Here is a 17298-nt window from a genome sequence, read left to right as displayed (position 1 = left end):
TTTCAACAGTAAAATTACCATTAACCCTTTGTAATTAGTAGCACAATATATTGGGAGATATTTTGATACTATGCAAATATCCATTTTGTTCTCCACAACTTCGACCCACTATAGGAATTTTGATTTGTTAGTTATTAGGCATGGGATTAGGCACTCCTTTTGTTAAAAAAAAATTAGCGGTTTATAAATTATCAATATCAGTATTTGATGCTCAAATTATGTCACATTTATGTTTTCATGATTTGTGCACCTATGCTGGTCTTTGTGCCCTTCATGTCCTCATGTTCTCATTTGAATGTTTCTCACTTTTAGGCGTAAGATGTCAAGGCTTACCTGACATTTCTCTGCCTTACTTTTGGAATCTGCATTTCTACAAGGAGGATGATATTTAGTGTTTAGTGGAATTTAAGAATGCAAGATTGGAGCTAAATTGAGCCTTTTTTTTGGACTCTAGGTATTTTTAGTAAATGGAATTAGGAACTAAACACACAAAAATATGTTTATTTAAACATTTATCTCGATTTCTGTATCTGGGAGTCCATACTGATGCCTCCAATTCCATTCCAATACCACTAGGTTTTTCCCAGTCTAATACCCGCATTTGTAACTTCCTTCTCCACCAGTGAGAAGCCTGGTCCCACTGTTCTCAATGTATTTATTCATTTTCTCAACCTTCCAATACACACAAAGTAGTTTCAGAAATGCTAACCAACACTACTGAGAAAAACAAGCTTAATAAATTTCTTCAGACTGAGGTAATTTAGTTAAAGTGTGGAGATTAGTTAATATTGTACCAGTGTTAATTTGTTTTTAATTTGTTTTTGTAACTATGCTGTGGTTATGTAAGATGTTCATATTAGGGAAAGAGTAGTAAAGGATATAAGGAAAGCCTTGTACTATTTTATGCAACTTTTCTGTAGGTCTATGATTAGTACAAAATAAGAAGTTATATTACTAAGGTTATTCCCCCTCCTAGAACACACACTTTGATATGGTTGTATTTTGTTTATTTTGTTTGTATTATCTTTTAGGGTTTTTCCCATATACTTGTTGATAAAACTTTTAAGCACAGAAATATTAACATGATTCAAAAAGTAAAGATTGTTCATATGCACAGATAAGTGTCAGCTACGCCTCCCCATCCCTTCCACCCTATTCCTACCTATTCCCTGTATGTGTACAATTTCATTGTTTCAGGCCCATCTTTCTAGTATTTCTTTTTGTAAAAATAGATGTGTTTTTCTTATTTCTCACACACATGCACGCGCACACACTGTTATACTTTGCTTTCTTGACATTTATCAATAAATCCTGGAAGTCATTCCCTATCTGTTCTTGGAGATATTCCTTGGTCTTTTACACAGCTGCATAATATTTCATTTTGAACAAAAATTTTTAAATGTGAGCATTTACAGTATATCTGATGCCTTTCAGTTACAATCAGTGCTATAACTTATGCTCTTGTTTGTATCTCTTTCATAATGTTGAAGTTAAATCTTCAGAGAAAAAACCTAAAAGAAAGATTTCTGAGTCAAAAAGAAATTCAATAAGGTTTTCTTAAATATTGCCAAATTTCCTTACAAAGGGTTAGATCCTTTTACATTCCCCCCCGCCCCACAAAGTCTTGAAGTGTTTATACACTCACTTCCAAGAAAACTAGGCTGTCAACCTTTCAATTTTTGCCAATTGAATAGGTTAGAAATAGTTCGTTTGTGTTTATCTTGTTATGAATGAAACGAATGGTGTTTGATTTGTTGAAGAATTATTTTGGTCCTTTTTTGGTAAATCATCTGTCTTTGCCCATTTTTAAATTTTCTCTCAGTTTTAGAACTTTTTCTGTCAATTTTAGGAGTACTTTGTCTATATTAGAGATTTTTGGTCCTTTGTGATAAATGTTGCAAACATTTCTTTCAGTTTATCAGATTCTTTTAATCTTGCTTACTACCTCTTCTTCTATTGCTATGTACTATATTATGTAGTTAATTTATGCAGTTAAATTCATCAGTTTTTATTGCCTCTGGATTCTAGAAAACATTTCACTGTACCTAGGTTTTAGCGAAATCTTCCCATGTTGTGTTTAGTTTCAGTTTTCACACTGAGCACACTGATTCATTTGGAGTTTAATCTTTTGCATGATGTGAAGTATGGGTCCAATATTATCTTTTTAAGAATGCCTATCTACTTCCTCCAGATTGTGTATTAAAAAGTGTATCTTTCATGTTTCTCTTAGTTCTTGAGGCAATTCTGATATTTATTTTTCTTGATAAACCATGACTATTAATTTTTGGTGCATTTGATCTTTCCAGGCTGAAAGAGTCCAAAAAATCTCCCACAACAATTTTTTTTTTCTATTTCTGATAGGTTTGCTTTATATGCTTTGCAATTTAGTGCATGCAGTTTGCGTCAACTTTCTCTTTGGTGCTCAATCTAACATGGCTATCCTGATATTGTTTCTCTTGAATTCCATTAATCTGACATGAGTATTGCCACTATTTTTGTTTGTTTGCAGTACCCTAATTTATCCCCTGTAATCTGAGTTTTAATTTTTTTCTTTTGTCTTTTGTAAAAAGCACATGGATGCATTATGTGTTTAAATCACTCTTAATGTGTTATAGTCTCTCTTCTCGAAGAGTGTAAATTAAACCATTGTTACTGTCAGGCTGTCATGCTACATTTTAGTTTGGACTGCTTGCTTTATACTGTCTCATTTTTATGCTTCCTTCTGGGGCTTTCTGTTTTTCCAAAATCATTTTAATTTATAGTTTTCTAATTATCAAAGTCAAGAATAAAAACACATGTTATACCTTTCTTTTTATCCTTTTTCTAAACAAGTTTTTATGAAATACCTTTGCAAAGGCTTTTTCCTCTAAACAATCTTCAAATTAAAACAAACACTGCTTGGAGTTCCTGCTGTGACACAATGGGTTAAAGAACTGGCTCTGTTCTTGCAGTGCCTCAAATCTCTGTTGAGGCATGGGTTCAATCCCCAGCCCAGGCAGTGGTTAAGGATCCAGCATAGCCACATCTGTGGCATAGGTAGCAGCTGTGGCTCAGATTAGATCCCTGGTCTGAGAATTTCCATATGCCATGAGTGCAAGCAAAAATAAAACGAAGTAACAAAAAACAAATTCTCCTTTTTGAAAAGAGCATGATTTGGCTTTTTACTAAATTTTCAGTCCTCTTTATTACTGATACAGGAAAAATATCCTCTTTATGTGATTCTTTCTAGAAAAGAGAGGAAACAAGAATCTCATGAAGGTACAAAGGATTCCACAATAGGGCTATTGCCCAATCACTGGAAAAAAATTTCTTTATCTTTTGTTTCCAAGGCAGCCTGATTTAAGAGCAATGACACTTTATCACCGCTGCTCTCCATTAAGTTAATTATAATCCTCAAATTCCCTAAATATGTTTTAGAACATATACAAGTAGCATAAAATTAAAGTTGTAAAGAAAGAGAAAAGTGCCCTATTGCAGTCATATTTAAGGGAAGCACATTTCCTCATAGTATCTATATTTTCCCCTAAAAACTCAAAAATGAAAATATTGGCTCACATAAAACAATTTATCTATTCACTTTCAGTTTTCTCTCTAAGGCGCTGTGATTTTCTCTACAAAAAGGCTAATTTTGGAATTACATTCCCAAAGTCCAAAAAAATATAAATGTTCGACCTAACAATTCCATTTATAAGCAGTAAAACAAATGAAAGTTGGAATAAACAAGATAGAGGGACCATAGATTCCTATGACTCAGAGTGACACGTGATCTGAGTGTAAACACATTATATGTGTGTAAACCCTCAGCTGTACCCCCTTGAAGGCATGGTAGGTGACATGGTGAAAATTTTGGTCTTTTACAGAATAATGTAGATTTCGAATGTTATGACCAGAAGGTGTTAGATTTTTGTTGTACATTGTACCAAATATCTTATTCCTAAAGCAGTTTTGATCCTTCCTTTACAGTGAAGATACAGGTATCTTTACTCCTCATCTACTGTGCAAGGAGGGCTGGTGGCCACAGTTTCTGCAAACATGTGAGGTGCTGTACGGCATGACTTAGGGCTCAGTGACTCTGCCCAACTTCAGCAGAGGTGAGAGGTAGCATTACCCAGGATGCAGGTGACAGCACAGTTTGTTCTAATGACCCATTTGAGTCCCTTGTCACTTATACACACAAAATACCCTACAGTGCATGTGCCTTTTTCTTATGAGTTAACCTAATTCAGAGTCCTCAAATATTTTCCTGCTTTTCCCTTAGCTGGGAGAATTAGGTTTCACTATTCCAAATATATATATGATAGGACTGAGTAACAAGAAATATTTCATTTCCGGCTTTTCCCCCCCTTTTTTTGGCCAAGGTAGATGACCACAGGGAAATTGATCACTAAATAGTTGGGCTATGGAGAGAGACTAGAGTTGCTTTCCTAAGAAGGACTAGAGGAGGCAGGTTATTAAAAAAGAAACAAACTCATGGACATGGAGAACAGACCTGTGGTTGCCAAGAGGGAGGGGAAGGGAGTGGCAGGGACTGGGAGTTTGGGGTTAGCAGATACAAATTATTGCATTTGAAATGGATAAGCAATGAGATTGTGCTGTATAGCCCAAAGAAATATATCTGATCACTTGTGATGGAACATGAGGATAATGTGAAAAAAATATATATGTATGTATGTATGTATAACCAGGTCACTTTGCTGTACAGCAGAAATTGACAGAACATTGTAAATCAACTATAGTTTTTTCTAAAAAAGTAGGAAGCCCGGAGAGATACGATCCCTCTGTTCAGGTATCTGCTTGGTTGCAGTCTGGGGACCACCGCCTCCCTTCTACTCAGCTTGTAGTTGGGTCTCAAGTTGAGCCTGCTCCAATCCAGTGGTTCAACGTGGCCAGGATAGAAATCTTGATAGTTTGTAATTACTTAACTTCCCCACCCCCCACTCCTATGTGGGGGCCAAGAACACTGGGTCAGAGGAAAACCCACAACTGGAGCAAAGGCCAAGTCTGGGGGAAAATTCAAAATATTTCTAACCCTTTGAGATAGGGAACACCTGTGCAGTTACCTATGTTTTCTACTTCAGAATTCGTTAACTTGTGCCATATTTAACGGTAGTATTATGAGGCATCACTCACAGGGCTTTGATTGTTTTGTACCTTGTCATAAGAAACTGAAAAGGGGCATGACCATCAGGGCCTCTTGCCACAGTGATAGTGAGGGGGGAAGTTCCTCATGTCATAGCCCTTTTTGCAGGGGTGCCAAACCTCACATCTTCTAGTACTCTGTCATAGAGTCAGTTGGATCCTTTTATTCTGAATAGATTGACTTGACCATTCGGCACCAAACTGTGTCAGAGAGGATTACACAGCCTGGGAGAATTGTGTGAAGGCTCACACACTACAGGAATGGGTTTGGAAAAGGAAGTGAGCCCCTTGGTCCAAGTCCTGATTGATGGTAACAGCACACGCCCGATCAAGCATTTTAAGTCCTAAGCCTGTGGCACCATCACCATCCCCATTTCTGGATCATTTTTAAGGAGAGATTTTGTGGGATGGCATGAATGGAAAGCATGTGACAGAATCACGAAGAGCTTATATGCCGGTTGATGTTGCAGGATCACATTAAAAAACATCGATAGGATCAGGAAATGAATAAATGAATCCAGAGTCCAGTAATTTGTTCTAAGAATTAGGTGAGGGGTTAATTTATAAGCTATACTGCCAGGTATTAAAAGTTATAATAAGATAGGTAAAGGGGATGTTTAGTGTTTGTTGCCTTACACTGGAAATATAATAAAAAAAAATCTACCATGATTAGGTAAAATAGATGCTAGGTTTTACAGAGCTCCACTGATATCTGGGTCTTTTTGTACTCACTTTGTGGATGATAAAAAGGAGGCTCAGAAGGATTAAGGCTGTTCAATGACATAGAGCTAGCGAGTGGTAGAACTCAATTCCAAACCCAATTCTGACTTTTAACCTTCTGTTCTTTTCATGTTGTCAATCTATTTCCAAAGACTAAGCAAAGTTGAAAAGCAGTAGAGCAGTAAAATTTTAATCCATCACTCAAGAATTGTATGAAACCTAATCAACAGGTTTTTCTCCCAATTCCCCTATCGTTTTGAAACATTATTTAACTATTGCAGATGCTTTGATGGAGTCTTTTGGAAAACAACTGGCTGAAAGAGGTGAAATTAGGGAGAAAGATAAGACATTTTCTAGATCTACCACCTGTTATCATTTTGGTTTATCATTTTTTTAAGAGATGGAATCTTCTTTCTAGTGGACAACCCACAACACTGTGTGTAAGCAGGGGAAATGAAGAAAAAATTATTAAAGAAGTTGGTGCTATTGTAATTCACAATGATTTGTGGTAGTCACATGTTCTTGTATTGGCTATAGAGGAAAGAGAGAAGCTAGGATGTGGTAGGTTGAACAAAAGACTCAATTATTAGAAATTTTAGAGAACAAAGTCTAAATTAGAGGAAGATATAGATCTTATCACAGAGTGGCTATTTAAGGAGCTCTCAGAGGACTTTGCTTAGGGTTCAAAGCCACATGGGGAGGGGGAGGCTTGGTAATATCAGGTAAAGTCGGGTTCATGCAGCAAATCATTGACCACAATGTCTATGCAATAGATGGGTCCTTGCCTCCTCTTCCAAATTGTGGTTACTTGGTATTGCTTAAAATACAGAAACAAAAGGCCATATACTTTTGTTGAATCATTATCAGTCTTCATATACTTTGCATAAAAGAATCCAAAAAAGTAAGATCAATTTTGGAGGACTGAAGAATTACATCCTACATGAGCTTCAGTTAATTGGGAAGAGGAGAATAAACACCAGGCAATGAAATCTAAATTAAAACTCACGTTCCCTTCTCTCAACAAGAGGAGCAATATATTATTCTTGTCCCAGTCTTCTAGTATTGTGGGATGGTGGAGCTTAATTGATCAGAAGGATTATAATTAAACTTAATTATCTACTATTCTGCCTTTTAGTCACAGTAGAGTAGAATATATAAGAACCAACTGCAACAATTGAAAGAAATTAATCATTCTCACAATTTCTCTTTTCCTTATATACAGTTTACACCAAATACCTGAAATATTTTTGTATGTTACCCAGAATGCATAGAAGAACATTTTATCCATGAATTATACATCCTGATGGAGTAGGACTTTGTAGTTCATTTAATGAAGCAGTGTGCTCCTGAAAGCAGTGCTTAATCGTTTTTCTTTCACTTATTTCCAGGCCTTGTCATGATCCTACACTGACATATATAAGATGTGTGAATGAGCTTTATTTTCATCCATTTTGAAGGGTGGATAAATGGTAAGTGTTTCTCATGAAATCTAAAGGAATCACATTTTTATGTCCTTCATCTTGAATGGATATGTTTGATTTCTGCATCACTTATAGACAGTAGTTTTGAAAGTGATGTTATTCATTGAACTCTGCAAGGCGATGAAGTATATAGTTCAGTTTTGTGTTAAAGAAGAAAAATAACTAGGTATGCTAGCAACTTACAGTGTTGCCAAGTAGATAACAAAGGGTATAGTATAGAATAAAGGGAAGAAGGCAAACGCAGATTTCTCTGAAAATGAATCATTTTTAGGTTCAGGCTGACCTGAGAGGACTGGTTTAATAGGTGTTCAAATGAAGCCTTATTTTTTGGTTGCAGTTATGGCATATGGGAGTTCCTGGGCCATGGATCAAACCTGTGTGCCACAGCAGCAACCCAAGCCACTGTGGTGACAATGCTGGATCCTTAAGCTGAAGCACAACAAAGGAACCCCAAGCCTTATGTTTGTGAGGGGTTACCACAAGCACTGCAGATTAGCTCTTCCTAGGAGCTCTAGGAACCACCATGTGAGGAAAAGCGACACTGCTATTTTTCTAAATCTGCTGGATTTTTAGAGCAAATTTGGAAAGGGATGTGTTTGCAGTAGTAACTATCCAGCTCCCTTTCCCAGAAACTGATCTTAACTGCCCATGAAACAAGTATGATATAACTTGTGAACTTTACTAGATGCCATTTACTTCCATGTACCAAATGTATAAATACATACCATTTGCTAGGTAGTATGTGACATGTTTGCTAAAACTTATGCTCCTTTATGTTGATTATGCTCCTATATTATTATATTAGGAGCTGTGCAACCACATGTATTTTTGTGAATATGCATGTGTATAATCTAAATACTTAGAGTGCATATGGGCCCCTCATAATAAATACATGGAAAGAGATGAAATAAGTAGTTTGATCTAAAATTCTGCAACATAAGTTTACAGACAGTGGTGTACTTTGATATTTTCTTCAAGAAATTTTGCTGCTAAGCTGGGAATAAAATCATTCTTAAAAGCATCTGTGCCTCTAGTTTATGTTACAGGCTTTGATGTTACAGCTGTACTTTTCACATAATTTGGAAACAAATTAAATTAGAAATGAGACACTGTAAACTCAAAAAGACTAGTAGTCTGGATGGGTCAAATGGTTGTGATTATAATTTTTCACAAGAGAAAGTCTTAGTGACTAGGGTATGGAGTAATGGAAAGACTTTTTTCATGAGCCAAACTTTTGCAAATAAAAATGATCAAGAGGCATCAGGAGACAATCGGCCTTTCAACTCTGAAAATAATGTGAGAAGTGAACCTGTAGAAATGTCAAGTGACCAAACAAATAAGTGCAGAAATTAACTTTTTTTTATTATATATCATATAATGTAGTAGTAAAGTTTGTTTTAAGTGCATGAATAAAAAGTTAGTGAAATTACAGGAGGAACAATCTATATAGCAATAATAGGTGCATTCCCTGTGCATCTGAAAGAAAAAAAAAAAAAGAGTTTTCACTCATTTTGGCCTAAAACTTAGTGTTCAGGTTCCCAGGATTCTGACATCAGAACCCGGATAACGCTGATTAGAACCATAGGGGCTTTACAATAAAAGCTAAAATATTGACCATATGATGGCAAAAAGTCTTATTTTGTGATTAACTGATTCTCTTCTAGCTACTCTCTGATGAAGTTGGTGGCGCTGTAGAGGAGGACCGCCGCCTCCTGGATGAGGACCGGGACCGCTCTGCATCGTAGGGGACATGCTTGTCATAGTTCTCCATCTGAGCCTCGAGGAAATCTCGCTGCTGCTGCCTGATGGTCTGGCTTATGAGCCCAGGCAGGGCATGGATGCTGCCAATCAAAGTCTCTAATTTCGTTTCCAGGGTAACAATCCTCTTCTCAAAGTCTTCACTCCTTTCATTTAAGTCAGAAATCATGTCATACATGATGTTCTGGGTCTGGAAAACAAGATTGAGAGACAAAGAAGGAAGGTTTAACTCCACTTGCTACCATTATCTATGGTGGGCCAGGTTTAGGTTCTAGAGACAGACTAGCTGATTAAGTTGAGTGGCTGTCAGGTCCAATAGGAAGGATATAGCATGAAACAAGAGTCAATAGGTCTGCAGTTTAGGCAAGCAAGTCTTACAGAGAAGGGTGTCTTGGCACAAGGATGGGGCATAGACCCTGCAATTCAAGAATCAGTCTATTAGTCAGGAGTCCTTCCAGGAAGTGACAAAAATCCAACTCAAACTGGAAGCAAACTATCAACTCTCAGAGCTTGAGGGCTGGTCTCCTTTTGGTGACATGCAATGCAACAAGTGGGGTCGGCTAACCAAACACTTGACCTGGCCAAGTAAATTCAGTGTGTCTGTTCAATGCTAGGATTTAGAGATACCAGATCTCAGGCATTAATTTGATCCAGTTGCAGAAAATGGCATGTGGGTCTTGCTGATGGTATGTCTGAGGATTTTAGGTGGTGGTGGACAGATAGACAAACATGTTTTGATATAATATGTATGTAAGTATTTTAATGGTTGTTAGAAAAGTTAGCATGTTCAATTCATTATTAATGAGGGCAAGGCTGATTTTTAAAAACAAGCTGATTTAAAGAATAATACATAATGGTACAGATGGCATTGGAATGTAGCAGACATTTTGAGGGTGGAATAATAATGAAGTTTAGGACAAACTGACTTGATTAAGTAATTTAACTTAAAGCAATTAAAAATTCCTAAATATCTTTCTGCCTATCCTATGTTCCAAATTATAGGCTCTCCTTTGGGTCAAATAGCATTTTTACACAGCATCACTGAGAATAAAATTTGGGGAAGATGCTAAAGTTACCAATCCGCTTTGTTGGCTATGGCTTAAGCAGCACCAAATAGTTTGAAATGTGAAAATGCTTTTGGTGCCTTAGCAACTTCTGCAATTGGTTGTTTTAATCAGAGGGTATTCATAACTCTGACTCCCAGTTATAGTTCCAGAGATTACCAAGGGAGAAGGAAAGAGGTCCTCAGGGCTGATCAGCTCAGAGCCACAGGAGGAGGAGGATGGTCAAGAAGGGAAGGATGGGGGTTCCCATCATGGCACAGAGGAAACGAATCTGACTAGGAACCATGAGGCTGTGGGTTTGATCCCTGGCCTCGCTCAGTAGGTTAAGGATCTGGCGTTGCCATGAGCTGTGGTTGTAGGTCACAGATGCGGCTCAGATCTGGTGTTGCTATGGCTGTGGCTTGGGCTGGCAGCTGTATCTCCAATTGGACCCCTAGCCTAGGAACCTCCATATGCCGCTGAAAAAAAGGGAAAGATGGAGACATTAACCTTAGCCCAGCATAGCCTTTCCCAATTCTCATACTCCTTTGGCTAAGCCTCCCTCCTTCTAGCTTATTTCCCTCTACAATCTCTGTGCCTATCCGGCTTAACAACCTCTTAATGATGATAAATGAAGTGATTAAGGGAGTGGCTCTTCAGGACACCGGCACCTTGTTTGAGTCTGGCCACAAGGACAGAGTGCGTCAACTTTGTTTTTACCACACAGTCTTGAGACAGTATGAGCAACATCCATTCATTCAGAAAAGACTGAATCCTCACGGCATGGGCAGTCCTGCAGTCATAATACTGAGTATAGCAATAAAATAATTAAAAAAAAAAACCAGCACCCTGCCTCATAGATATATAGCTTTACCTCAAGAGTATATCTTCATAGATATATAGCTTTACCTCAAGAGTATATCTATTATATAAAAATATATGTAATATATATACTATATTCTGTAGAGTAAAATGACATATTTTATATTTTTTCAAGTGGTCTGTTTTATTCATAAAAATACCCAATTTAATTTTATCATTTGATCTAGGAGTGATGCAAGAACCTACCCCATCTTTGTTCATGACGTGTCCCAGGGAAATCTGTGTGTGTGTGTGTAAGTACTGAGCACATCTTCAGGCCTCAGGTATGTGGCTGCCCGGCTTCAATGAATGATGTATGCACTCCCTGGGGTAAGTTGTTAAATACTTCACTTATCATCATTTATAAGACAGCAAATATTCATCTTCCACGTATTTGTGTAGTATGTGTTATTAAACACACAGTAGATAGTAGGCTTTACATTAAAGTGGAGGTAATTAAGTGTGTTATATCATGGGGCTAGGACAACTAGGAGTAATTTTTATAGACTATACTGGAGGCTTTTAAAGGACATAGCTGGATATATCAAACAAATAGTAGAACATCCAGGTTCAACTGAGAATAGCCTCTTTTAATGCGCTTGTGTTAAACACTTAAACGCTCTTCTAATGCCTCCTTTAGAATTAATGCTGGAAAAGGCCATGTCATTCTTGACAAATATTCATATTTTGAAAGTGGAGTTTACTTGAGAGCAACAAACGAAAATAAAGCAGATAAAACACATAAGTGTGATAGAATCGGGGACTCTTAATATACTTTTAGAAAAAGCGGCATGACTTAAATAATGGAGAAAGAACCATAAGTTATAAAAAGTGATTGCTTTTTTTGGAAAGACAACTCTCATTTTAAGATATAATTTATTGTACTTAAAACAGTTCAACTTGATATTCTTCGAAGTTTGTGCAAAAAATATAAAAAAAAGTAATTTTAATGGATGGGTCCTATTTAGCCTATTTAGTAAAAACCCAGGATGTGGTTCTGCTCTCTTAGGCGTGAGGCTGAACTACATACACAAATCCACTTAGGTATTGCTTCATAATCCACTTAGGTTTCTTATTGAACTTTCAAATCACCACAAGTAGGAAAGCTTTTACAACAAACTTGAACAATGTATGCAGGGCAAGAACGTATTAAGTAAGAGTTTTGGAAAAATTCTTATAAGCAAGGCCATCTGTCATCATGGCTCATTGGTTTGATTTGTTAAATAAGTTTAGAGGAGTTCCCATAATGGTTCAGCAGAAACAAACCCAGCTAGCATCCATGAGGACGTAGTTCAATCCCTGGTCTCTCTCAATGGGTTAAGGATCCAGCATTGGTGTGAGCTTGGTGTAGGTGGCAGATGAGGCTCAGATCCTCCATTGCTGTGGCTGCAGTGTACGCTGGCAGCTTACAGCTCTGATTTGACTCCTAGCCTGGGAAATTCCATCTGCCACAGATGTAGCCCTAAAATGGGGAAAAAAAAAAAAAGTTTGGGAGGCCTCCTCCTGAGGCATTAGTGGTTTGTGTGCAGTGCTTAGTTCCACCAGAGGCAATCGCAAGGCTTGCGACCCCAAACTTACCTTTGCCAGGTCCACCAAGGTATTTGCTTGGTCATTCAGTTTCCTCTGCTCCATTTTTACACTTCTTAATCTAAAAGACAGAATCTGAAGTCAGAAGGGTTCCTTCTTTTTCTATGACTATCATAAGCCTTCCAAAGAGCATGCACAAAATTGACAAGAGCAAATAACTGCATGGATAATGCCTTGAATATTTGGGGGTAAAGTCCAAACTGGTTATGTTTCTGGTACAATGAGAAGCATGCTTCCCCAACACCGCAAAAAGGAAGGGAGAGAGAGAGAAACAGATGAGGTGTCCTTAGGACAACTATTTACCAGGGAGTTAACGTTGAATTGAAAAAGGCTCATAAGGATTTAACCATATGAGAAAAGCCAAAACATTCCTTAAAGCCCCAGTATCATGACAAATAGACATAGGAAGAAATATGCAAAGCAACTAGACTTTCATCAATGCTGGAGCAGTGAGCACCTTCCTATGCCTACGTGACTAGATACAGGTGTTAGCCCTGTTTAGTCTGAAATGGATTGGGTTAGGTATTTGAACCTGATGGAACACAGTGATAAGTGAGATTCTCATTTGCAAAAATAAAACTTTTATTCGACCAGCAGCAAGATAACTCAAAACACATCCTCTTATTCTTCATTGCATTTGACATTACTTTTACCTTCAACTGCCACTGAATGGGAAGGGAAGCCAGACCATCTCCTTGGCAAAATTTCCCTTAATTTTTATTGTAGAGAAAAGTCACAGGGCAATTAAAGTCTGACAGATGGGATCTCTACTTGTAAAGTTACTTTTAGAAACTTTTACATATCATGTGTATATCTGATTGACAGTCAAGAAGCCACTGTTTTTTTTTTTATTATGAATGAGTACTTACTATTGCTTATTTTCAGTAAAATTGTAAGAAATATTTATTCAGTCCTTGCTATGTACCAAGAAATTAGTATTTTTTTTCCAACACAAGAAAAGTGGTTTATTGTCCTTTAAGCCAACAAGTCAAAGCCATGCTCCAAAACAGAAGCAGGTCTCTCTGAGCTACTTTGTGAAAAATCCGTGCTAACCTTATTAGATGATGAATTGTTTTACAAAGGCTAGTTTTAATGTTGGAGAGAGTACTCTTGATTATTTCCCAACTTAAATAAAAGGTACTTAGCTAGAAGGGATACAAAATTCACAGGGCAAGATTTTACTGCCAGGGAGATTTTTGTAACACATGTTCCCGATGCTCAGTGATTTTTTTTTTTCTGAAATGTGGATCTCCAATATGTCACCAAATCTGCTCCACACGGAAGAGACCGTTCCTCCTGCCAGCAAGAGTTGAACTGACACCTGCTTACAACACGATCTTTAACAATCTGAAACAGTTTAAGGTTAGAACTTGTGATTGTGAGTATGTGTTTCTCTATTAGAAGACTTGGAACTAAGTTCACGGGCTCCTTTTTATGCCGTTATGGAGAAGGAATATGTTTTCATCTAAAAGAAATTTACAAACATACATTTAAATCTAATATGTTGCTGAGAAATGTTTCTCTAAGCACTTATAAGGGTTACACTTTTTGATGTGTGCCTTTGAAAAACAACTCCCCACCCACCCAAGCAAACCAACTTTAAACATGTGTGGGTGATCGTAGAGAAAAGTACTAGAGAGAATAATGATGTCAGAGATGGATTCAGTCCTCCTTGGCCCTAATGTGACCTTCAGTTTCCTCATGTACAAAAAGAAGAGGGTGAGATTAGGCCATTATTTCTGGGGTGCTGGGTTTATACCAGTGGAGTATTTGTAGATGACTCAGTGATACTCAAACAAGACATTAAATAATACTAAAATAGAGTTATTCTCTTTAATTCTCTCCCATTATAAGAAAAATGTCTCAGGCTAGTCCGATCCTGTTTTTATCCATGCACACCTGCTTGCCCCCTGTTTTTAAAAAAGAGGGAGCAGGGTCTCAGCTCAGAGCTTTCTGCAGGTGACAGTGTGTGGCTAGAATTCACTGTCATTGTTTCAATTATCAGCCCATGTTACCTTTACCTCTCAGTGAGGGGGTGTTATGTATTTTTAATTCACTGATGACAGGGATGTATATCAAGCTTTCTTTTCAAATTTAATTAATAGTATAGTTGGCATATGAATGACTGAAGTGTGGGGATACCAGATTGGAAGCCTCCCGGAACTTGTGAGGGCAGAAAAAGAAGTCCTGAGCTCTGCAAGCCCAGTGGAAGGGCTGGTGCTGTTCCTTTCATGTGGTGGTACTTCCTCTTTGAAACAACGAAGCCTAATTTACTTCTTTTGGATTGCCGCTATTATGCTTCTGACAGTAGAATTTTGCCCATTTTATTTTCCACTTATCTGGAAAGCTGACATAGAGAAGCCCTATTTGATTGGAATACCTTCAGCTCCTCGAACTTAAATCATCTTGCCTTGTTGCTGCTCAGATTGCCTGTCCAGTAGGAGAACTGGTAGAAAAAAGCCTACTTAAGCTGCAGCTGCCAGAATAAAAGGTAACATGCAGATGTGTATTTTACTTCCCCGCCTCCCCCGCAACAAAAGAAGAATAAGAAACGTATGTTGATTTCTTCCTTGTGAACTTCACTTATCACAGGAAAATATCATGATTTTGGATCACATTTCCATAGCAGCAATCAGACTACTAAAATTCACAAATAAAGGATCTGCTTGGGTGCATGCAGCCGGTAGAAAATTCTGCGAATGTTGAAAGGAGCAGCTCACACAACTTACTTCCGAGCTCTATTTTCATTTTGTTGAAATAAAAAGACAAAACAAAAGAAAAGAAACTGTAAAATATTCTGGAACAAAATAACACAGAGTGGCGTTCAGTTGTGCACAGGGGGCTCGATTCATTAGCTTGAAGATCCTGTTAAGATTCTGCAGGATTTTGGCATCTTGATCAGAGAGAAATGCTATTCCATTGTTATCCTTCTGCATTGCTACTATGCTTCCCCATCCGAAAGCACACGGCTTCCTCCAGAACTAGAGTTTGGAAGGAAGAACTTTAGGATAAAGTCATCTTGGCCTCTTGGATATACAATGTTCCAGTAAACAAAAGGAGACATTTTTGTCTAGTATGAAGAGGATATATAGTTAAAAGGATAATATTCCTGATAGTAGGATTATAATTTGGGGGGGGGGAGTACATCTTTTCCAAGTTGGGGCTATTGAAAAGCCTGGTTTTCTAAAAGGTAGGTAATTTAACCCTCTCTGTTATAGAAATTATGTTGACTGGGTTTCTTGGTTCTGAGACAAGTTCATGTTTGTTGATGGGTCTCTAATTGAGACTGATGAAGGAGAAACTTTAAAGGTAAAGTTGATACCAGAAAAAGTGGGAGAGGTTTTGGAAACAGAATGCTTCATGGCACTAAGTGATGATTCCCGGAGGCAGATGCATTCCTGAAAAGAGGACACAAGCCTGGAGAGGTAGGCATCCATTGGAGACTAGAAAGGCCATGTGTCCCGGAGAGAGGCTACGAGGCTTGGAAAAGAAAAGGAGAGTTGACATAGAGGAGGCCAGTAGAAGGGGGGAGAGCTACTGAAAAAGCTCTCAGGACACATCAGAGGAGAGGAGAGGCCAGGAGAGCTCTATCAAATGCATTTGTACATTTTTCCTCAACTGGCAAGGAAGGTCTGATTTCACTGGAAGACAAGGCTGATGGTCTCACTGCACCTGAACCGTGGGTGTTGAAGGCCTTGCCCTGAGGAATCGAGCCCTATGTGCTTTCTTGTATGGCTTTACTAAGTTCAAATGAAAGATAATTATGCATATTCAGAATAATGTAGCCACACCCAGCCCAAATACTTTACACAAAGTATAAGTACCCTCCCCCCTCAAAGAAAACCCAGTAGCCCCGAAACTAAGGTGTAAAACAATTTGGAACATTTTTGGGTTGCTCATAGCTCATCTGCTTAGAAGCACACATGGCTACAGAAGAAACAGAATGAGAAATGTTTGAAAGAAGCAGAAGAAGCACGAGTTTCCTCTGTATTCTACCCCAAAGCAACATGCGAAAGAGCCCTGTATTCTACACTGTGAAACCCTTCAGATCAGGTCAGCACGCCTTGCAGCAAATACGCCCACAGCTTTTAGGACAGTTTTTACCCCTAGATTCCCCAAAGACTTTTTTTCTAACATTTTATCATAAAACTTTTCAAGCCTATAGCAAAGTTGAAAAAATTTTGACGCTGTCCCCCAAGCTCTTGACTGTGAATGTATTCTGAACTTAAAAGTTCAATGACAATGTAAATATATGCCTACCCACCATTTACTCCTGGCTACAGACTTATATAAGAAAAATTGTCAAAGCATTTTTTATTTTGTTGTACGAAAAATTAGCAACAGTATCAAAGGCAAGTCACATTTCATTACATATCGAGTAGGTAAGTTACACTAACAGCAAGGGACACAAATACAGTCCCAGAGGAAATGGGGTGTGTGGTTGCACAACTCAAAGACCGATCTACTCGCCCACCTCCATGTCATCTCACCCACTTTCCACCCTGGGACAGCACATCTTCTCAGACCCACAAAGGTAAGTTTTCTTTTAATTGATCTGAACAATATAGGTTACTATCAAAACATTCAAAGTACACAGGATGATTTCTCCGCAGCATACCCCATGTCCCTCTGGCATGAATTTTGGGTTACTGTGTTGTATTGTTTGAGGGGTGCTGCAGTGACCACCACTGTACCAGGAAAGCTGGGCC

At 38.0% G+C, this 17298-nt stretch overlaps 1 protein-coding gene and 1 long non-coding RNA gene across 47 annotated transcripts in view; one reads left to right on the top strand and one right to left on the bottom strand.

The window, feature by feature from the left end:
* Positions 1-16897, top strand: part of LOC110259442 (uncharacterized) — a 425304-nt gene extending 408407 nt beyond the window's left edge. Inside the window, exons 4-8 of one of the 2 annotated variants that reach the window (XR_014838573.1) lie at positions 7248-7328; positions 9005-9214; positions 11191-13951; positions 14937-15080; positions 16492-16897. This is a non-coding gene — a long non-coding RNA (uncharacterized LOC110259442). Of the gene's footprint in view, positions 1-7247; positions 7329-9004; positions 9215-11190; positions 14449-14936; positions 15081-16491 lie in introns of those variants that run through there. The other variant, XR_014838571.1, reaches the window with a different exon arrangement.
* Positions 8682-17298, bottom strand: part of KCNN2 (potassium calcium-activated channel subfamily N member 2) — a 712042-nt gene continuing 703425 nt past the window's right edge. For all 45 annotated transcript variants that reach the window (XR_014838553.1, XR_014838556.1, XR_014838554.1 and 42 more), the window contains 2 exons: positions 12581-12650; positions 8682-9288 (listed from right to left, as the gene is read on the bottom strand). Coding sequence is in view for 40 of the 45 variants with exons in the window: in XM_085014292.1 (XP_084870418.1) it covers positions 9001-9288; positions 12581-12650 (358 nt within the window). In the remaining 5 variants the exon portion in view is untranslated. The remainder of the gene's footprint in view (positions 9289-12580; positions 12651-17298) is intronic.

Source organism: Sus scrofa, chromosome 2 (assembly GCF_054392235.1).
Source record: "Sus scrofa isolate SSC_HxYL_T2T_F1_AM1 chromosome 2, Sscrofa_HxYL_maternal_Yorkshire_Landrace_v2.0, whole genome shotgun sequence".
NCBI classification, from domain to species: Eukaryota; Metazoa; Chordata; class Mammalia; order Artiodactyla; family Suidae; genus Sus; species Sus scrofa.
This window is presented reverse-complemented; position numbering and strand designations above follow the sequence as displayed.